The sequence below is a fragment of the Montipora capricornis genome, chromosome 8 (genome assembly GCF_036669925.1).
Source record: "Montipora capricornis isolate CH-2021 chromosome 8, ASM3666992v2, whole genome shotgun sequence".
NCBI classification, from domain to species: domain Eukaryota; kingdom Metazoa; phylum Cnidaria; class Anthozoa; order Scleractinia; family Acroporidae; genus Montipora; species Montipora capricornis.
In genome coordinates, this window is record NC_090890.1 from 26,860,121 (window position 1) to 26,882,620 (window position 22,500).

General features: G+C 40.3%; 3 protein-coding genes across 3 annotated transcripts in view; 1 reads left to right on the forward strand and 2 right to left on the reverse strand.

Annotated features, from left to right (window-relative positions):
* The window catches only part of LOC138014323 (TBC1 domain family member 10B-like), a 20,330-nt gene extending 17,812 nt beyond the window's left edge, over positions 1 to 2,518 (forward strand). Inside the window, exons 14-19 of the mRNA XM_068861378.1 lie at positions 1 to 16; positions 128 to 334; positions 1,091 to 1,254; positions 1,559 to 1,587; positions 1,668 to 1,731; positions 1,814 to 2,518. The exon at positions 1 to 16 is cut by the window's left edge and continues 77 nt beyond it. Of these exons, the coding sequence (XP_068717479.1) occupies positions 1 to 16; positions 128 to 334; positions 1,091 to 1,254; positions 1,559 to 1,587; positions 1,668 to 1,731; positions 1,814 to 1,936 (603 nt within the window). The 3' untranslated portion in view covers positions 1,937 to 2,518. The remainder of the gene's footprint in view (positions 17 to 127; positions 335 to 1,090; positions 1,255 to 1,558; positions 1,588 to 1,667; positions 1,732 to 1,813) is intronic.
* Positions 1,757 to 22,500, reverse strand: part of LOC138014318 (stereocilin-like) — a 40,083-nt gene continuing 19,339 nt past the window's right edge. The window contains exons 16-24 of the mRNA XM_068861369.1: positions 12,619 to 12,821; positions 12,339 to 12,532; positions 11,320 to 11,498; positions 10,708 to 10,869; positions 9,189 to 9,325; positions 7,363 to 7,505; positions 6,757 to 6,854; positions 5,502 to 5,682; positions 1,757 to 4,376 (exon numbers count right to left, since the gene is read on the reverse strand). Coding sequence (XP_068717470.1) covers positions 4,294 to 4,376; positions 5,502 to 5,682; positions 6,757 to 6,854; positions 7,363 to 7,505; positions 9,189 to 9,325; positions 10,708 to 10,869; positions 11,320 to 11,498; positions 12,339 to 12,532; positions 12,619 to 12,821 — 1,380 coding nt within the window. The 3' untranslated portion in view covers positions 1,757 to 4,293. The remainder of the gene's footprint in view (positions 4,377 to 5,501; positions 5,683 to 6,756; positions 6,855 to 7,362; positions 7,506 to 9,188; positions 9,326 to 10,707; positions 10,870 to 11,319; positions 11,499 to 12,338; positions 12,533 to 12,618; positions 12,822 to 22,500) is intronic.
* LOC138014347 (uncharacterized) overlaps positions 15,612 to 22,500 on the reverse strand; it is a 7,983-nt gene continuing 1,094 nt past the window's right edge. The window contains exons 1-2 of the mRNA XM_068861410.1: positions 21,573 to 22,500; positions 15,612 to 16,727 (exon numbers count right to left, since the gene is read on the reverse strand). The exon at positions 21,573 to 22,500 is cut by the window's right edge and continues 1,094 nt beyond it. Of these exons, the coding sequence (XP_068717511.1) occupies positions 15,818 to 16,727; positions 21,573 to 22,087 (1,425 nt within the window). The 5' untranslated portion in view covers positions 22,088 to 22,500 and the 3' untranslated portion in view covers positions 15,612 to 15,817. The remainder of the gene's footprint in view (positions 16,728 to 21,572) is intronic.

A 22,500-nucleotide genomic window follows, 5' to 3' on the forward strand; every position in this document is an offset into this window, starting at 1 on the left:
TTTGCCAAAGATAAAGGTAGCAAATTGAATTTGGCTTTATTTGTTTGGTAGTATTTCATCGAATCGCTTCTATTCGCAAACTTTCCTCGTTGATGTTTTGTGAGAAATTCTTTTGTTTTGCTTCCAGAAGTCACCGCCGAGCCCTCTGCATTCAAACGTTTCATGGGCCTGTTTTCTTGCATGGACAATCCCGCCGTTCAGCTGAAAGCCAATGAGATCGAAATGACCACGTTTTCTGTTGTGAGTGGTCAAAGCCCGAGTGTGCCCCCTGTAGTACATTTTTCAGAAACGAGACGCCCTGTTGACACGGCTCGCGAAACGCCAACAGAACAAGGTTAGAGCAGTCGAAACTTATTTGACATCTACCCAATTTGGTTTTGCGATAATAATTTTTCTTTCTGGAACTGTTAACCTTGAACTTCAGTTTCAGTCGAGTGATAAAACTCAGGGTTTGCACGGGTCATGGAAAACCTGGAAAGTGGTGGAATTTAAGAATTTCATTTTCAAGGCCTGGAAAGTCATGGAATTTTATGGTCGATCATGGAAAGTCATGGAATTTTGTAATTATATATGGTAAATAAATCATGCCAGTGTCAAAGCAAAGATAAAATGAAATAAAGACGAGTTTCTATCAAACAATCGGAAGTTTTCGTCTGTTGGGCGGAAAGAGGTTAAGTTATCAAGTTATTCAAATATAATCTGAGTAATATCCTAAAATTAGCATAGTTTTCAAAATTTTCTTACGTGACAGCTAAACGTAAGGTCATGGAAAACCTCATGGAATTTGAAGTGCTTAAAAGAGTAGGAACCCTGTAAATGAACTGTGATAGATACAGGTAAAGTATGAGCAAAGTCTTAGAGAAAAATCTGTGAAGCCGGAGGAATGGGCTGTTTGCGTGTTGAAAGAAAGATCTTAACTAAGAAGATCTTAGGAGGTCTGGTGGTGTTAAATATACGCGGAAATATCTGCCTGCGAGCTCGCCCCACCAACACTGAACACACTCAATCGCTTCTCCGAATTTGACCCACCTTTGCCGAATCAGTTACAAACGCCCCTTGTTCCTTTAATGTAAATTTTCTTATCTAACAGGTTATGCCAAAAGACCGTCTAACCGCTGCGGCCGTCGCTCTAACCGAAGAAGATCCGGTAATCACAGCAAAGATGATTCACGAAGGCGCCGCGTTGCACACCATGAAGTACCCGATGTTAGGAGAAGCCCGCGCCTGGGAGTTCTACAAACAACACCGGTGGGGGTGAGTTAGTAATACATATAGTACATGTGGTATGAGTGACTGTGAGGGGAAGGGAGAGCGGAACAACGTCGTTCTTAGGACCTAAGGTCTGGGAACGAGGTTGAGAGCGGAAGAGATATCGACTATATTCTGTTGAGCTGAGTGTAAAAGCGCCGTGGTCTAGGGTGATGGAGATAATTAGAGACAAGGAAGATGCGCGGAGAATCACATAATGAAACATGTCAAAGTCAGAGAATAAACAATGTTAGTCTCGCCTTTTGGCATTTTTCCGTGTCCTGTTTTTTATCTTTTTCTTCTCTTTCAGGGTTTCTCTCCAAACACCTTGGTACGGAGGTGAGGTATTTGTCGTTATCTGTGTACCTTTTTTAAGTATAAGTAGCCGACGTGAACGTTTTGTTCGTTTTTTTTAATAGTTCTGCTAGGAATCATCATGCTTTCAGACTGTTCAGCACGCCTACTCCATTGAGGTGTTCTCAGGTGAGTTGTATAGCTACAGTGCATCAGTGCCCTTTCATTCATTTTATTTAACCTGTTTAAGTGCCTTATTCCAATTTTCCAGGTTCAAACAAATGTTTCCCAGACCTCTTTGTCACTCCCGCAAGACTTGTCGCCGATGTCGGCCGTGTCACCTGACCTTTCAATGGCCCCAGATGTGGAGATGATGTCGTTTGGACTGACATAAAAGATACCTGTCTTTGCAGAGAAATCAATGGTTGAAGTATCGTAATTTCGGATCAAACATTTTAGACAGCAACTGCTGTTCTTCCTGTAAGTGATGCGTCAGAAGGGTTGTCGTTTAGACTACCATAAGAGACGCTTACCTTTGCAGGGAAATCAATGATTGAAGTATTGTAATTTCGGGATCAAACAAATCAGACAGTTCCTCTTCCTGTAGGTATTGCATTAGAAGGATTGTCGTTTAGACCAACATAACAGTCGCCTATCTTCCTAGGGAAATCAGTGGTTGAACTATGGTAATTTATCTTCCTGTACGTGATGCGTCAGAAGGGTTGTGCTAGCTGACGCGGCAAATTGCAGCGGGAAAACATAAGCTTGGTTGAAACACTATGCAAGGTCAAATAAATCCTTTGTTAAAAAAAAAAAATTAAAAAAAAAAATCCGACTACGAATGTGAATATAAAATGAATTGGCATCTTATTTTAGTTGTTGCTTATTTTTACATTGCGAGTCATTCTATCTTTCATTTCATAAATAAGTAAAAAAAAAAACACGTGAAAACAAGCCACCTGCACTTATCATTAAATTTCGACCATTTTTACTCAAGAAATGTGCTCTGTTTAGGAAAGCGAACCTTTTTCTTTTGAGTAATGCTTAAAGTGCCCATGACCTCAACACACTTTTCCACTTTATTTATTTATTCTCCGAAATCGTCCTAAATACATCGTGTTGTTTTTGTAACCTTTAGATTGAAATTTCATTTTTAAATTGGCTCTGAAAGACGGGAAAAGTGGTCAAATTAATTTGTGACGTCAACCTATTTCCCCCTTATTATTGATCAAAGTATGACCACTTTTCTCGTCTTTTAAGGTAGTGGCTATTCGTACGGGACCCGTACACCGACCTATATTCGTTATTCATACGAGAGTCTTGTTAGAATGATTATTACAGTTTCAATAACACTTGGAAAGTCTTACCTCGTCTTTAATTCTGTCATTACATTTCAGCTATCAAACAACGGCATTGATGCCGGTTTATTTTCACGAACTACCTCCTTCGTTCGATGTTACTGGCCATCTGACCTGCCTAGTGATTTCTCGCATTTATGTCTAAGCACCCAGTTTACAACGGTTAGCTTTCAATAACTGCGTGGCTATGTCGTTTATAATCATTCTAAGACTTTCGTATGAATAGCAAATATAGGTCGGTGTACGGGTCCCGTACGAATAGCCACTGCCGTCTTTTAAAGCCAAATTTTAATCTAAAGAAAAGATGTATTTGGAGCGATTTTGGAGAAGAAAAGTGAAATGAGGTAATAAGCACTTTAAAGTGGTACTATGATCGAAAAATCAAATTTTTTCTTTGTTCTTTGGATTTGAAAACTATGTTAACTAACCACTAAGTGACCCAAGTTTTAAGCCTTAATAAGAAAAAGACACTTGTTTATTTTAACTGGAATTTTCCTATTTCATGATCCACCATTACGAACTTTAAAATCTTGAGAGAGCTGGATCGAGGAGAAAATGACGTTACAGACTCGCTAGTTTAAGAATGCAATGCGTTTGTACAGGACTAAATTATTATGCAGCACGGCTGATTCGGGATTTCAGATTTTTAACTAAACTCGTGTTTTTGCATATATAATAAGCTGCGTTTGCACGCTGAAATTTTAAGGTCGCGAGTAAATGACGTCAGTTTTCCCTGGAACCAACCCTCCGAGTTTTGAACGTGAATAATGGCGGACCGTGAAATCCAAAAGTAACACTCAAAGTAAACAGCCTTTGGATTAAAATCAAAGCTCAAAATTTTGCCAGGCAGGTGTTAAGCAAACACACTTTCAAAATCTGAAGAAAAAATAGGAATGATTTTTTGATCATAGTACCACATTAAACATTCTAAAATGCGCCGTGTTCTACTGGGTCAAATTCTTTTAGAAAAAGACCGGCGACCATAGGCACTTCAACTGACCTTTTATGGCCTGGCTAGTATCTAGCCAATACCTTCCCTCGTAATAATTCTACGAGTTATTGCGTTTCAATCAATAAAAAGCTACTAGATTGGTATGTAAGATGTATTATATCAAACACGAGGAGTGTTTTATCGGATATCTAAACACCGAGAAGCGAGGTGGTTGGATATTTGCTGAAACACTCTTTCGAGTGTTTGATATTGCTTCTTAAAGGAATCAGTATTTTAAGAGATATTTGGGATCAAAGTTGGCGAACTTTTATGCTAATTAAGACCACATATCTAAACTTCCTTCACGGTATTGAATTCGGCTTGAGAAGCATATTTAGCACATGCGGCTCATCTGTCAATTAAGCGTGGACGGATACAAAGCATTTCCCAGTGCATAAGAGGTCAGCGAAGCATGATTCCAACTGGAACAACCAACAGGCCAGCGAAAGATACTTTTACGTGAGCAGATGCAGAACAAGTATGTCCTAAAACAAAGGAGAAAAAAAATCTGTCGAATGTTCGAGATACGTGGCACAATCAGTGCATCTTGGCAAAAGGGTAACTGAAAGATAATACCCTACTTTTATTTTCTTTTTTATTTGGGGGTGGGGGTGGTGATTGCATGGTTTCAAGGCGGCTTGGGATGCTAGACGTCAATGATAACAGACCTTATTCACGATGGCCGCCATGCTGGATTTGCTATTATCATGCAAATTGGCTATACTCTTCTGAGGGGGCAAACAACACAAGCTCGAGAGGTTATAACGAACATCTCAGCCACACAGATGATTTGTTTCACGTTCATTTCTCACTTAAGTAGTAAAATAGAATGATTACACAAGTCACTTCGATGTTTTTTTAAGTGAAAAATGAGCAGATCACGAAGTAGAAAATCAAAAGATATAAAACTTAATTCTAAATTCTAAAATGTACTTTTAGCAATGTTATTTCAATATTTCGACGAGCCGATTTTCCGCAATTTGCCTTTTTTTCCAATGTTTGCCCCCAGCGTGACACATGGCTAATTTGCATGACAATTTGAAAACCAACATGGCGGCTATTGTGAATAAGGCCTATTTGCTTGCCTGCAAAAACTCTTTAATGGTTCCGTACGTGACTGGGTAGCCCTGGCACTATAGCCACCCCAAAAGAACACTACATAGGAGTTATCTGCCACAGTCAGGAGGGACACTTCAGGTCCAAACAAGTAGACTAAAACGAGTCGTTCCATGCGCTCTAAGTGTATCGTTTATAGTCTTAATACTGACCCTAAGCATTTGTTCGAGAATGGGTACTTATTAATGACTGTCGAGGGTGACATTCCTTATATACACCTGATAAGTCCAAAATGGTCGCCATTTTAGTATTCTTTTGTTTGTTTGCAAATTGGTCCTTTTTGCTTCGTTCAAGTTTGAATTTTAAGTTTAAGAACGAGGCAACAAGGGCTAATTTGCAAGCAAGCAAGCAAACAAAGTTTTAACGAATACTGTAATGGCGGCCATTGTGGAATAAGGTGTATGCATGTAGCATCATAACACAATGTTATGAATTTGTCATAAAGTGCCCTACCTGATTCTAGTCACTACCCTACATAGGATTTTCTTACATACCCGGGCAATTGTTAGTGTCATCGTCATCATCTGGACCCCAAGGATCCTCCTCATCCGGGTCTCTGACAATAACACTCTCGATGGCGTCTTGCTGTGCCATTGACAGGCCCTCCCTCTTTACGGAGCTGATGGCCTGGACTTGAGGAGTCAACATGGCTTGGTACTGGTCAGCAGAAAAGGCCTGGGATAGAGAGCATTAAAAGCAAGGTGAACACACCATAACACCAAACCTGGTGTTGGCTATGCCGGTCAACACTAATTTCCATCCCTCAAACTGACATTGGACATTTCGTAAGAATTACACGACGCAATATCCCATGTAAATATGGACAAGCTTACCGCTCTAAACAGAATGAAAACAGGCAGAATTACAGCTTTAGTTCAACAAGAAATAGCGTTTCTAAGCTATGCCGCGCTGATCTACAGTATTTAGGTCTAAAAACCCTGTTGACGGTTAACTTTCAATTGTTTTGCTGGGTACTACTATTTCAATACGCTAAAAAATTCGATTTTCCGGGAGGTTGTCTCGTTAGTCTAGTGGATATCGGAAACTGCAAGGTGAAGCCATCGATCCGGATTGAACTCTTTGCCTCGCCTATTGTGAATCTTCTCAGCTTGTTTAAAAACTTTGTTTCGTTGAAGTAGATTTGAAGTCTAAAGTAGACTGTACGTCGTATAAGTTGAATAAAAAGGGAAATGTCAGTTTGAGGGATGGAAAGAAGTGATGACCGGCTATGCCACGCTGACGAGGTCTAGCTGTCCATGGCTGCCAATGAACCAGGTGAAATGGTTGTGCGCATGCGGGTTCAACTCTCTGCCTCGTCTATTGGGAATCTCCTCAGCTTGTTTAAAATCTTTGTTTCGTTGAAGTAGATTTGAAGTCTAAATTAGACTGTACGTCGTATAAGTTGAAGAAAAGGGAAATGTCAGTTTGAGGGATGGAAAGAAGTGATGACCGGCTATGCCACGCTGACGAGGTCTAGCTGTCCATGGCTGCCAATGAACCAGGTGAAATGGTTGTGCGCATGCGTGATGTGTTGGCCACAACAGATTGGCGTTATGGTGTGTAACCTTTCTTTTATTGTTTTTCACTAGAATGGAGACAATTTTTGGCAAACTCGTTCGTAGGGCTTTTCAGACATTTCTTGGTGAAAAAATACCCTAGGAACGAGGTTGAGGTTTTGAAACAAATACATTACCGCGCTGTCAGAAAAGTGATTTGCGGTTAAAGCACGAGAAAAGAAAAGGTACTTGCCTGGAGCTGTGGTAAATTCATTTCTTCAAATACTGTTGGTGGAATAACGTCAACCACTTCAGGCCGTAGTTTGGGGATATCATTTGGGGACAACGCCTCTGTAAAAAAAAGGAAGATTTCTATCACACTTTTTATTAACACGTCACAAAGAATCTATAAGAATTATGCATCCAGCAAACAGGCTTGTCCTGGGCCGAATCCAGGGGTGGTTCAGTCGAGACCCCTCAACGGAGAGGTAAAACGTTTAAACACGTTTTACGCACGTGCGATTTCTGACGGAAATCGCGTACTTAATTGAGGTAGTCCTTAGTCGAAAACCTACAGGCATCCTTCATATCGCTGGAAATCACGTTTACGAGGACCTAAATTCCGAAATATTCAATTCCGTGGGAACATGCCCTCGGATCCCCTAACACGGTGTGTCTTCGAGGACAATTTTAATAATGCCCAGTTACTGAATCCCGGATCCGCCTTGGTCGTCCCTCTTTTTGGCGTCTCCAACAAAGAGAGCCTGCTCGTAGGTTCGGAAATAAGTCAAGAAATGAACTTGGCTACGTAAGGAAACTGCTCGCCCCAAAATCAAGTGATCAGTTGCCGTACACTGACCGAGTACTTGTCCCAATTCATTCACTTGATCCTTGTCCCATTGGTCCACTTGTTGAGTCCAAACAATCTTTGCTTTATCGATAATCGCCTTCTTTTGCTCCTCTGACCAACCTTCAATTTCGCTAAGTTGTTTGACTGAAAGCCTGCAAAATAAATCCTGCTCCGTAAATTGCTTGCCATTATCTTAAAACTTTTATTTTATATTATGCAAGATTAACATTATTACCATTATTCTATTTCCTTTTCCACTTCACCGCCCGCATCGCCTTGTTAAGGGCGGGTTGTATGAATTCTTTTTTTCTCTTTTGTATTTGCCTACTCGTTCTTTTTTTTTTTTGACACACTGTTTGCATGTGTGAATAAATGTTAGAGCAACTTTCATATGACCTTGAAAAATAAACGTAAAAACAGAACAAACAAAAATGCAAAACATTTAATTGGCTTATTGAACAAAAACAAACGACCGCGAATTTTCATTGGCTTAGTGAACGCAGTTGCAAACAACGTCATCTCTCCATAGAACCTTCAACCTCGAACCCAGGCTCTCTCTCTCCCTCTTCTCCGACGACAAGGGAGGAGAAGAGAGAGAGAGCCTGGGTTCGAGGTTGTGGAACCTTCTGGAAAGTTTCACTTTTACTAGTCTTGCCAAACATTGGTCTGTGAAACAAATTGCGAACACTTTTTCAAGGTCATACGAAAGTCATACTAATTGTTGTTGTTGTTGTTGTTGTTCAGCTTTCGGGTTATCGCAGTAAATTATGCGACTTTTTTCTGAGCATTTGTAAACTTGTTTCAGGATAAGAAAAACACTTTTTTGCTGCCCTAAAGACATCTTGAACACAAAGGAACAGTAATTATGCATCTTGATCGACATTAGTTGGGATAAATAAAAGACATGATGTCTTCTTCCCTATATTTACAACCTGAATAGAGAAGGCAATTGTGGCACCATTTTTCTGATGTGTATATATCAGCCATTCAGATTGGCTAATCTGAACCAGGGTGGTCAGAGTTTTTCTCTGTCCTTGTGTGGGCCCATTTCCATCAGTAGGGCTAACGCTCACATGGTTCATATGGGATTGAAATCTAGCACTTCACATTACACTCTAAGCACTTAACTCTGTTTAAAACAAAAGTGCTACACGGCCAACGTTTATATAAACGTAACCTTTCCTTGCACTTGTACATGTTCATTGCCGTGACTTTAACATCTTCAGTTCCCACGGCCTGCTCCCGTCTGACCTTGCAGCTCAGTCGGTAGAGCGGCGGAGATCTAACCCGAAGGTCGTGGGTTCATTTCCCACCCTGGTCAGAGTTTTTCTCTGTCCTTGTGTGGGCCCATTTCCATCAGTAGGGCTAACGCTCACATGGTTCATATGGGATTGAAATCTAGCACTTCACATTACACTCTATTCACTTAACTCTCTTTAAGAATGAGACTCGTACCACGCCCCCGACATGCAAAATAACGCCTTGAACTTCGAATGTTCACGAAATCGGAGGTGACAAAGGTTTTTTAGCCTTTTTCCAAGGTAAATCATCTTGAAAATGGCGTATTTATACAGGAATTCCTAAGAAACTTGTTAATTTATGTTTTATTTTATGTTCTTTTGTGAATTGTGCGATCGGATGCGATTTGACGTCGATTGTACGAAATCGCACCATCGCGTAATATCAGAAGGCCTGTATGTGGGTTGAGTTTGTTGGGTCTCTACTCTGCACCGAGCGGTTTTCTTCGGGTACTCCGGTTTCCCCTCTCCTCAAAAACCAACATTGCAGGAACCATAAGAATAAAATTCAGACTTATTTCGGATCGCAAAACACACCTGAAAGCTTTCTGTGACATTCTGACGATATCGTCTTTGGTTAAGCTTAACGCTAGCTGTCCCAGGCTCATGTAAGCATCATCGTCCTTGTTCAGCGTTCTCAAAAACTCCTGGACCTTCGGTTTCAGACGATCTAGCTGTAAAAAACAAGCGACGAGTTACGAGATCAACACCTGAACAAAACAGCGCTGTTAATCTATACGAATCGAGGCTGCTGACACTTGAAAATAGACTTGCTCCGGCGTACAGCTACTCACTCAAGAGAGCATTTTATGCCCTTTCTCCATCCCCAAATAAGGAATACCTTTGAATATTGGGCTGCCTTACCTGAGCACGTTTACTGGGCATTCAGAAAAAGATAGTAACCACGAAGTGGGGTGAAATGACTCGGGGCAAAGCCTCAGAACCGGTTTAATCAACAAAGTTATCCATTTAATTCAAGAAAAAATTGCAATGAGCCCAGTTAAGGTGAGGAGAGCACAAAAAAACGCCTTAGGCCATTCCCCCCCCCCCCCCACCCTTTTTTTTTCGTTTGGCGTCGAATGCGTTTCCTGATATTGGGTCGGTCGGTCGGATTGCAAAAAAAAAAACCTAAAAAACAGTCTCGGAATCGGAGGCCTGATCAATATGGCGGAAAACTTGGTGAATGTTGTTGCAATAGTAAGACAGCGTGGGAAAAAGGATCAACCACCGAAACTCCTATGCGACATAAAAATGGTTTAAAAACGTCGTTCCCTATTTATTTATTTATTTATTTATTTATTTATTTATTTATTTTTTGTTTGCAAAATGCCAAAAATTTGGGTCGGTCAGACGACGCTAAAGACAGAGAAAAAAACGGATGGTGTTACACAAAATTAAATCCGCACCACTGCCAAGAAAGCACTGCAGATAGGGAAAGGGGAGGAGGAGGGATACCGAAACAAACGTGTCATTCACCGAAGAAAGCAGGAATGAATGGCAGGTTAGAAGTAATGTAACAAGTCATGAACGTGACACAAGTTAGTGGGGGTTAAATGAAATGACATCTCCCATACCCTTGATCGCCACGTGCATTCTGGAATTACATAACAATCATTGGCGTATGACAGATTTCATGCGTGACTACCATTATAAGCTAATATTAAACCACAAATAAAAACCAGGGAGAAAAACATAAAAATTCTATTTGTTGGACAAATAACCTCTTTTTTTGCTTCAGAAGCACTCTTGCATGTTACCCTCGGATACTCCAAGGGTGCATTTTTCAAGAGAGACGTGTACGGTTGGAGAACTTCACTTCTACAGCCCATTCAAACCCAGTAGATTTTCATCGGAGCCAGACAGTAATTTTACTCTCCTAACCACGCGATGCTTAATAATTAACACAGCGGTATCTAATTCCTAGATCGTTAAGGATATGCATTGGCTAACTGTCGTTCTCAGCCATAAAAACTGGAAACGAGAACACAGAAAAACAATAGGGTCATCGTCATGAAATCGATAAGGCAGAGAAATGGGACCAGTAAAAATATCGTACCTGATCTTTACTCCAATCCTTCCATTTGCCAAGCGCTGCTATCATATCGATGTTGTCCAATTTTAGTTTCTCCAAATCATCTGGGGTTAGGCCCAGTACCACGCGGCCTATCTTCTTGGCAAGCTGTGCGGTGAGCTTGGATGGGTCTCCGTTCGCAAAGTACTACAGAAAACAAGCAAGGAAGGAAGAATAAGGTGAGAAACAACTGGAGATAAATTCTAAAAACAAGTCTCATTCAGATAGACCGCGTATTAATCTTAAACGGCTTTGGCTGAAACTGTTTAAGTTCCAAGAAATGTTCTTTTGAAACGCGGAAACTCTTGGGAAAAGTCATTGTGAAAGTTTTCCGCCCTGACGATTGTCTGGGAGGCAGCAGCTGGGGAACCTGCTAGCCTTTAAAAAGCCCTCGAAAATTAAAGGGGGTCGCTACTCATGCTTTTTCAAACTGGTTTGATAATGGCTGAAAACACTGATCAAGCAAATTAACCCTAAAGGAATTTTCCCTCAAAGCTTATGAAAAACTCCAACCACCCCAAGACAGTTAATGCCTCCCCCCCCACCCCCCCAAAAAAACAACAAAAAAAAAAAACCACCACCTATATCTCCACTTACTTCTTTGGCCTTTCCTGCCAAAGCTTCAAGCGTTTCCTTGTCAACATCCAAATGCTGCCCCCAGAGTCCTACGGCCTCTTCAAAGGCTTCCTGACCAAGCCTCTTTATGTCTTCTGTTTCAAGTCCTTTCACCAGAGAGCCGAGCTGGCGCAACTTTTCTCCAGTCCATTTTCCGACATCTGTTACAAACGTTTTCACAGTATAAAATAATAAGACTGATCTAATAATATGATATAAAATTGGAGAGATTAAGCATCGCCTTTACATTAAACGGGAAACTGCATGCTAAACCTCTCTAATATAACCCATCGTCTCTCTCTACCTCTGAATGACGATTAGCGACAATTCCTAATTTACTGTTTTCGCTTATTTGCATTAGATTCGGCACATGTAAAGTTCGACGTTTTAAACGGGTCTTAGCGCTTGATTGGGATTGTGGGAAATGAATATCTATTTTCAAAATCCGAACCCCAATGCCTGAACTCGCAGGAGTCGAACCTGGGAATGTTCGATTAATACCCAAATCACTAGACTACCACATCGCTAACTGCTAGAATATTATTTTTTTAATATGTCAATATTTTTTTTCTTACGAATTCCGCTGTCAACGTGTATTATCACCCGTTAAGAAACAAGTTATAACAGGAGAAAATGTCAGTCACCAAACCTCAAGAGAAAGCTAACCATTTTAAAATCAAGCATTAGATTTAACCACTTTTCAGCAACGATTTTACATATACTAATTATTGTTAGTAAATAATCGGTACAATTGTAAGCCAGTTGATCTTTAGTGGTTACGTGGATGAAAACAGTTCTTTCAAAGTGGGTGCCCCGGGTTCAAATCCTGTCCAGGAATGCAACTTTTACTTCTTTTCATCTGCTACCACAAGTCATGGGATAGAGTAATCTTAATTGACGATACCAGGCATTAGGCATTTCAGAGGTAGAGGACATGATGAATATAACCAGAAAATGGCAACAGCACCAACCCTTCCTGAATATCGGAAAACAATCTTTACCATTCTCCTTCCATGCTTTCTTGGCCGCTCTTACAAGGGACTGGGCTTGAGACTTGCTGAAACTGTAAGTTCCGAATTCAGGCAGCATTTCTTCGAGCGCATCCGCATTGATTCGGTCAAGGTCACTTGGATCCAGACCCAACGTAGCCGGGCCGACAGCGCGCCAATGGTCACCACTCCACTCAGCCACGTCACTATTGCAAAGACAAAGTTAACAGTTAACGGTCACATCCTTTGCACGCTATCATTCAATTACAGGGCTTAAAGAAATTCTACAGACCTCTTATCAATATGCTGTTTGGCCAGCTTTGCTACCTCTATCAGCTTTTTCATATCATATCCTTTAGCTCGGGCGATATTGTACAGATTATCCAAGAACGCTTCTTTACTTATTTTTCGCAGTGCTTTTCTGCTAAGGCCAGCAACTAGAATTCCAAGGTCTTCAATGTGCGAGGAGTTAAGAACATCAACACCCGTTTGATTCTAAAGACAAAAATAAAAACAAGCCAGGAAAATTATGACCACTCAATACGTCTCACCCTCCAACTCTAACACTAAGCTTCAACATTTACAACGACAAGCACCGCTGACCGGTTTGCCTAGTCCAAGCGGGCAGTATTGTACCGACATTGGTTGCGACAATACTGGTTGTAACAATTTTCTTTGCGAGCTCCAACCGGACCAAAACTCGGGGTCTTTTAATGAGAATAAGGAGTGGGAATAAGTTCAATCTGCGTTTGTAATCATATCTGAAAATTTTTGCACCATCTCAGTACGGACCATAAACACCAGGGCCCCTTTTCACAACCCATGTTCATAAAGTTCTGTGGATCATTAAAAAACCCACATAATATTCGGGAATAGTAAGGCATGAATAAGGAGTTCCTGGTGTTGTAGTCCTTCTGTTCACTCCAGCAAATGTGGCCAGCACGGCGTAATATCTTTTGTTTCATACATACTGAGATTTACAAACGAAAAAAAGCCCGCGTACAATTCGCACGAAATACACAACCAACCAACCACTCACTCGTTCGCTGCGCTCACTCATTGGTTTTTTATTTATGCATCGAAACTCGTGAATAAAAATCTCTGGCGAATGGCGTATCAAGGGGCCACGTAAACTAAACAAAAAAACACGCGTAACTCATGGGGATGTTTGCCCAGTGTTGGACAGAGAAACACACACAGATACAATACTTCGAAAAGTGATTGACCAGGAATATAACTTGCGCAAACGAGCAAATGCGCCGGTTTCCGCGCTTGAAGTACAGTTTGTGAGTGAGCGCACGATCACGATATCGGGAACGACGACGCCATCAGGGAAATGTACGCCCCTGGGGGGGAGATTGAATGGAATCTATGCAGTGCACTCATCACGTCACACATGCCCATAACCATTTCAACTGGTTCATTAGGGGTGGCGAATGGTAAAATCCGAGACTCGCCGAGACGCCGAAATCCTAGTTAAAAATCCGAGCCCGAGAATCCTTGGTAAATAGTTTCGAGATTAAAAAAGGGTAAAAACAAACCATGCAAAAACGAGACTTTGAGATTTATCAAAAACCCTTTCGAGATTTCGAGATCCTGCTAAAATTTTCCGAGACCCACGTTTTTCGAGGTTCCATTCGCCACCCCTTTCATTGGCAGCCAGCTAAGTTCGTAGGCACCTCTTTTACGTGGCAGCTCCACATAACAACTGTGGTAAGTTGGGTTGGGCACAGCCTCTCAAAGAGCACTTCTATTCAGAGTATTTTCGTGAAGTATAGCAATCAGCTATAACGGCTGTACCAAAATTTGTAAATTTCATGTAAACCTTTACAATCAAAATTTGAAGCGACGTTAAGAGATTTCTAATATCCAATTTTAAGACGTTGCGCCCTGGGCAATGATCTAATTTTCCGTAATAATGTTTGAAATCTGCCCGATTTGAATTAGGCCAAAATCCCATACACTTATTGTGTCGCCGTATGTAAAGGAATTCACATGGCCCTCGGATTCAAGATCCCACGCAGCCCACGGATTCCGGATCCGAAATAGTGTATCCCGGATCCCGGATCCCGGATCCCGAGTCATGGATTCCATTTTGGCCACTTTGGAAAATACCATAATACTCTTTGTTTGTCCCCCCAAATTTTGCTATAAGCATTGTTTCCAGTTTCTCTTGGGACTTACAATGATCCCAAGAGAAAACAAACAATGCTTGTTCAAAATTTGGAGGACAAACCGAGAGTGTTATGGCCTATTCCAAACTCACGGGTTCCACCGAAATGGATCCTGGATTCCAGTCGAAATCCGTGGGATTCTGGATTCCGGATTCTACACTTTGTATCCCGGATTCCAAAGCCTCACATTGTCTAGATTCCGGATCGGTCTTACTGTGCTCCTTTGCCCCCAACCTATTCGGCGTAAGAAACCGTGAAAAGGTAAGTATTCACGAGTCAAGGTCACGAACGATTTAGTGACCTCTTTACTCCAAACTTTCCATCTTTAGCCACATTCCACATGCCTCATACTTTCGATAGACGTTCATCGTCCTCATGGCATCTGGGTTCGTCAAGTGATTCGAAACTTCAGATTTCTTTCTTAAGGAATGATTCCTCGTAGATTTATGTCTCCTAAAGCGAAGAATGGTCAGGATTCCGTTAAATATGAGTATTCCGATTGAAAAAAAGGCATTACGATACAAAAAGCTTCTACGATAGGGATTCCGTTGTTGTTCGCTGCGCACCGTACATGACGCTCTCCCATCCAGATACTAACCCCCACCCGACAGCGCTTAACTTCAGTGAGAAACATCATTGTCTAAGTGCCATTAGCAAAAAAAATTAGCACTCCTAACAATACAGGGACTTCGCAGCCGAGTCGTTTAATGTGCTCCTTTCGTGCGCCCATTGCAGCTGAGGGCTCGGGTTTGAGGAGAGGTGAGTAAAACTATCGTTCAGAGTTGTACTTATTCTCCCGGATCCCCGTTTGTGGGGTTAAGATCAATTTCCGTGGGGTATGCACATTTGTGACTACGAAGAAGAAAAAAAAAATTTCTTTGAAGTCCGTTGGAAGACTTTTCCAGTCTTTCGCAGCTTGGTAGATGAATGTTTGTTTATCATGGCTCCAGTCACCGACAACACTAATTGAGAGCACGTTAGGCGACATATTTATTATTACTATTTCGCTATTTTTATTTCGCTGTAATATGTATTATTTTTTGTAAGGTATTTATATAATATATGTATATATTTTAAGAATGTAAAGACAGAACCCAATTTTTCAAACTCAATCATAAGATATACTTGTGATGTTCAATTTTATTTTATTATATTTTGTATTATTTTTATTTATTCTTTTATGCTTACACACTATCGTTGTATTTTTAGCTTACAAGTTGAATCTCATTTCAATAAAATTCTTTGAGTTATGCCTATATTAAAAAAAAAAATGCCTTCACCGTAGCCAAAAGCTGGAGTGATCGCAACCCATTAAAGTTAAAAATGTTCTTTGATTAAAAAGTTTCCGACGAAGACTATAACTGGACCCAGAAGAGTCAGCCAAACGGATTTCAGTTGTGTTATATGCAGACCAGTGACTTTGAATCCCACGTTTCCATACCGTTGGTGTCTTTCCAGTAGACCGGCAAACAGCAAAATCTTTTCTTCAGTGTCAAAGACAAATCCATCTCGGCATTGTTCTCCACTATCCAACGTTGTGACGACATAAATCAAGCGGCTTAGCTGTGAGCTGATTTGACCTGACTTGTAAAGCGGTAATGAGAAAAGAAATACAGTTTCACAAAGGAAAACCAGAAGCGTTCCCAGACTTTCAGAGAGGATTACACTGAAGAAGACGTTATGTCGAGATGGAATATGCTGGAACATTTCCACGCTCGAATACACACTTATAGTTCCCCAGAGCACCAAAAGGAACAGAAGCCCTATCAAGTAAGGCTGAAATGCTTGAGAGGATTTTTGAATTCTCGTTGTCAGGGATTTGTACTTGTTGAAAAGGTCTGTTAAATTTCTCTCGCTATGCTGTATCTGTTCTTCGAAGTCTTTTAACTCCAAGATGTGAATTTCAACAACAAGGACAAAGAAGAAGAATATTGGCATAGCCACGACTCGACTATAAACAAGGACAAAAAACTCTATAGTTTCTACTGTCGCGTCCCAATTTCTTGGAATTCCGTTTGCACGCTCCAAGAAAATTGGAATCAACTTCTGTATTAAAGGCAAGGCTATGAGAAAAAACGCTGTGACCGCCATAAGATCTTGGATTAACCGATGTGATTTCCTCCACTGAATGCGCGAAATGTGATGGTTGTTATTTAAAACGTCGCTTATGTGCCCGCGATGAGCATGAAAAAAATATAGTCCCAGGTGATGGAGTATTACGTAACGTGACAGAGCGCAAAAACCGCTAGACATGCGCACTAGAATCACACTTGTGTTGCCGCCATTCTATTTTCAAAATGGCGGACGACAAATCAAAATCTACCACGTCTTGTCGAGGCTGTCACGCCGCTGGCGTTTCTCTGAGAAAATTTGCAAAAAGATGATCTGAATCTGCCATCATTCAACGATGCTTCAGAGCCGTCAGAGAAGAGATCGGACCAAAACCAGTACGCCTAAAGCAATAGAGTTTTTGACGAGCTTCGAAGCTTCATTTGACGTTCGTTGTTTAGAGTTTTGCGTTTCTTAAGGTGGTCGGTTACTCTTTAAGCTCAGAACAGAGATATGTTGGAGGTAAATTATTTTCGCGAAACATATCAAATATGACTTTTTTTTCGTTGATATGAAAATTTTTAAGAGGTCTTTAAAGGTGGAATTCCGATTTCATACACCAAGACAGACTTTTTCAAATCGAAGTTTGAAGAGAAGCAGGTTTTTTTACCGGTAGTGTTCGTCTTCACTGTTGTAACTGGTTTTACACAGAAAAGCGAAGTCCAGTGCCTTATACTTTCACGCCACTCGATATAGTTTGTGAGGTTTTGGGGTCGTAGGTTGTCCTGAAATGCATATAGCGTACATGTATGTTTTTAACTTCGAGTTAATATCTTGTCAACATTGTTCATACAATGTAAGTTTTCTCGCTTTATAAGCCAAGGCGACAGAGCGGCTGCCTGTTATATTAAACAGCGGCAAATATTGACAACAAACCCTGTTATTTTCTTCCCTTTAACAACGTTCATTGCTATGTTTTGTGTAACTAAAAATAAAATATGTCAACTGTCACATCTGACTACCGGGGGATTGTGTGCTTTTTCAACTTTATGGGACTCTTTGCAAAGGGCGAGTTAAGTTTATTCAACAAAGTAAGCTGCTTTTTCCGTTTAGAGACTGAAAATGTCAGCAAAGGTGCTCTAGTTCAATGTGCAAAGCGATTTTTTTGGTTTTTGATGCCAGCAAAACAGTTCACCACACTAGAAAATTTTTATTCACTTGCTACTGGCTCACAAAGACTACAGAATTTGCCACATGGATGAATACATTTCACCAATGAAGGTGAGTGATGCAATAACATTACAATAGTTGCAATAATAATCTCCCCTTCTTTGTCAGTGCCAAAAATCTTCCAAGAGAACTGAAGCACTAAGTTACACAGAATTAGTCAGACAGGTAGAAAACCCTCAAGAATCAAAAGCAGGAGCTGGATATCAAGCAGAGAAAAATCGATAACGAAAACAAAAACTTTCACAAAAAAAACATGAAGTTAAGTATTTGGGTTTAGCTCATTACGACAATGACATGCCAATGCCTTTGCAGTACTACCCACCCCCCCCCCCCCCCCACTAAACATGTTCCATTTCATATTATTATTTACATGCACAGAACAAACTGCATTGAACACGATGCACAACCCCATGAATTTCTCAAATTGCTTTTGGCCTATTATAAGACCTGTGAGTCAAACCACACCAAAAAGTTAGCTCACTATAATAAGGTAAAACAGATATCATTTTCATAATGGTTATGCTTTACAATGTAGCTGTGTCACCAAACACCCAAGGTCAATAATTTTGCTATTATCCCAACAGTAAACACTTAATGACTGGTCCCGAGGGAAACAGTTCATTTTGTTTCCCTAAAAATTTCAATGTTCCCCTGAGGCGCAGACGAGGGAAACAAAATGAACTGTTTCCTGAGAGACCATTCATTAAGTGATTTGTTATATAGCACAAATAGGATCAAAACGTGCAATGGGAACAGCAACGGTGGTCGTCGGTCAATATTTGCGGGCAACAGTGCACTGTTACCCTCTGAGGTCATAGATTTTGCACTGTTGCCTGCTCAGAGACTTTTGAACGACAAAAGTGTTTTTGTTAGATGTCATGTGACCTTGAAGTAACCAATAAGAGCATGCGCTGCTGGGGGCAAAAACAGTTATATAACAAAAATAATTATTATTCAACATAACACTTTTGCTGGAAAAACAAGATCAGCAACACAAATCAAATGTTGAATTGAGAGAAGAAAATGTCATGCTTCACAAAAAAGGACAAAGTTATAGAGACAACACAGTTTTCAAGAAAAATATTGGACTGACATAAAAATTAATACCATGCACATGTAACCCTGTGAAAAAGCACCCCAAATGCCTAAATTTCCAATATGGGTTTTAGAACAAACTTTTCCTTATCACGGACTAAATTCTTATGGTCGTTAATTTTCTTTCTAGTGCAAATAATATTGAACAAAACAAAATAGTGTATTGTAATAATCAACTGATGGATGTTTAGTATTTTTTCCTTTCATTTTCCCGAATTTGTTCTCCACCTATATATATCTGTTTGGGTCAAGTTAGCAGAAAGTTGGGGAATCCACTCAAAAGAGACACTTGTAATACCACTGGCAGTACTAAATCCTAACATTACTCAACAACAATGACAATATTATTTGTGTTCCTTTAATATATGTTTTACAACTAAAGGAGACACTGCATTTAGCTCTCTTGTGCACCATACAATTTCACAAGTCACTAGTCAACCACTAAACAAAAGGAGGAAAGAACTTATATGATCCAGACAAAATGGGAAATTTTGGTGGTGAACATTCTCCAGACCTGTTTGAGAATATCTTCCAAGCCACAATGTATTTACAATAATGAAAAGGGTTTTCCGTGAACCAAGAAAGCTAATCTGCAGAGAGTAAAAGTAGGTTGCTGTACTACTGCACAACTTCAGTTTCTTCATAAATCAGGTATGGCTACCATTTCCTACAAACAAAAACAATGATAAAACCATTACACAGAAAGTGAATAATGACACAGTAAGCACAAGGGGAAAGATAATACCTTACATTATGAAATTTTGAACCACGGATACTGTGTTTTTCGCTTTCTGATTGGTTCACTCACTCAGTTAACAGCTCTTATACAGTATGACATAATATGGAAACTGATTGCGCCAAGTGTTACCACGCTGGAAACTGATTGCCTTTAAATATGTCCAAGTGTTAAGAATCAAATGAAAATTTAATAAAACAATAATCAATGGATATGATTGAGTTGTTGATCTCATATCAACATGCACTCATGGAATTATAATATTATTGTTCATTATTGTCTTGTGCTATAGGAATTATATGCTTATTAGTGTAATTACTGAAAGTTCTCTGCACTGATTGCTTGTCATTGAGATGATTATTATTACGTGATAATCACCGAAGCGGTTTTTTCAAGATAGCCACAAGCTGTTTTGTTCAGGTGACAGACGAATAAATTAATTGTTTTAAAGAAAATGTGTATTATTCAAATAATCAACTATGTAATAGGCGATTTGCATGATGGCATCATTTACTAAGAAATTGAGTTGCTTCTATTGTCAGGCAAATTTAAATTATTGTTTCCGATATTCCCTCAGACTTTATGAATGTTGGTGAACAAAAACCTCAACTTCATCTCGGTTTTTATTAACCGATATTCACCTTGCCTTCAGCGAAACAATAATTGTTAACCCTTTAAGCCCCGAGGGGTTCCCCATTGACGAGTAAAATCGTCTGGCGTTAGACAGAGTAAAATCTATAAGAGCAGTATGTCACTATCGGAGCTGAAAAGGTTAAACGGGGACATAGTTTTTTCACGCTGTTAGCTTAACCCTTTAAGCCCCGAGGGGTTCCCCATTGACGAGTAAAATCGTCTGGCGTTAGACAGAGTAAAATCTATAAGTGCCGTTTGGCACTATCGGGGCTGAAAGGGTTAATAATTATTTTTTGGTGTTCATACTAATTTTTAGTGTTAAACAACTTTCAGTCAGGGGTACGTATCTAACTAAAGCTGTAAGGCTTATTATTATTATTATTATTATTATTATTATTATGTACCTGAAGTGTTTGCATGCTTCCAAAGCTTTGCTGCACATGTGTTTTTGTAGCCGTTTTGCAAACTTATAAATATGAAAAAGTTGACCAACATGGTTACTCTGTTACAGTAATGTACTTTTCCGGGCTGTTCCACAACTGATCAGGACAATATTGCCAAACACTGAGTGGAAGACGCTTTGACGCAGATTTCCTGGAATGGTTTCTGCAAAAATATTTGCGAGGAACAGCAACAAAAACCTCGCACAGATCGATGGCATTTAACAGTCAAGGTTACGTGACGGGGAAATTGTAAATCCCAGGTGTTAAGAAAATTCAACTTTGTCGCTGAAGTTCACTCACAGTTCATCTACAGCAAGAAACCCAGTGGACGATTTTATACGATCAAAGTTGTATGACCGCGTTACGTTACAGTCTTCAATAACAACGGCCAGCCAAACTTATTTTCAAAAGCAAAAACCTTTCGTCCATCAAGACCAAGTTGCTCCTGTAGTTCCCGAGAACAAAGAAGAATTTCGTTGCCAGTTCGCTGGTTTCTGCAAGATTTTTAAATAATCTGGGGGCAGACCAACATCCCATGTCAAGAAAATTCACAGTAGCCAAAACCAACAAAATGATACAAGAGGACGCATTGCTACTTGACATGCAGACTTGCGAAGTAATCAATCGTGTGTCCTCGACCGTTGATTTGGAATCGCTGAGTGTTCTCTCCGACCTTGAAAAAAAATTCCTCTGGCACCCAGGGTATGAGTCGTCTAACTTTCCACAAAATTTGACAAATGCTAGAGTGTTACTCTCCACTTCGATCGATCACTGTCTCGATCACTTCGAATCTTTAGACTTTGCGCAGGCGCAGTTACGCGAAAAAAGCCATTTTACGTCATTATTCTCTAGCCAATCAGCAGTTTTTGCGCTCTGTCCGTAACGTAATGTCCACAACAGTCGATGCATTACAGCTACGATAGCGGCGAAAGTGTCTGTATTCTCCAAAAGAGCTGGCAGACCATTAATAAGGTTATATATCTCAAAAATCACTATCATCCATAAGCTTAACGTAACAGCGACCAACATGAGTTTGTAGAACGCAAAGGGGAGCCTACCAGAATAACTTCCGCTCTCTTTTGGCTCGATCCATTGAAATGTTGACCACATGTATGTGTACAGAACAAAACCTTTCAGGCTTAATTTCGGCATTTCAGGCTTAATTTCGACTCTTTGTGCATCAGTAGTCTCTGAAGCGACAACTAGAACTACACTTCTACATGCCTTTGAGTCTTCTCCGTCTGCGTGTCTTAGATTTCCCTGTGATTTTGCTTCACGGATAGCTCCACCGAGATCTTTTAACCGAGTATCAGCCGAAACACAAAGAGGAATAATATGTTCACCATGTGGAACATAGCAAGTGAATTTGCTGTTCTCGTCATGTGAACCCAAGCAAGCCATTCTTCGACACTTTGTCCGTCGGAATAATGACAAAACTGCACCCAAGGCAACAGGAGGACAAAGTTATTCATTTCTTTCATTTTTCCCAGAAATCTAATTAAAAGCGATGACATATCAAGCTGTCTCGTCTGCTGCCAAAAAAAATTTCCCCGAAAACAGAGAGCAGCCGACCGTGTAAATGCAAATGTACGGCGCACTGATCGAAACAAAAAGGAGAGCCAGAGGATAGCAACTGAAGTCATCAGTGATGGGTGCTTTGGGGGTTTGTCTCGGATGCCCCGCTTATGTGTGAGAAAAAATGCCCCATTTGTTCAGGTTTTCATAACAGCGCCTGGAATAGGCCAAAAAGGAACCATTTTCGTGTGAAACTGAAATTAATATTGGGCAACGGCCACAAAGCGCATCCCAGCTGC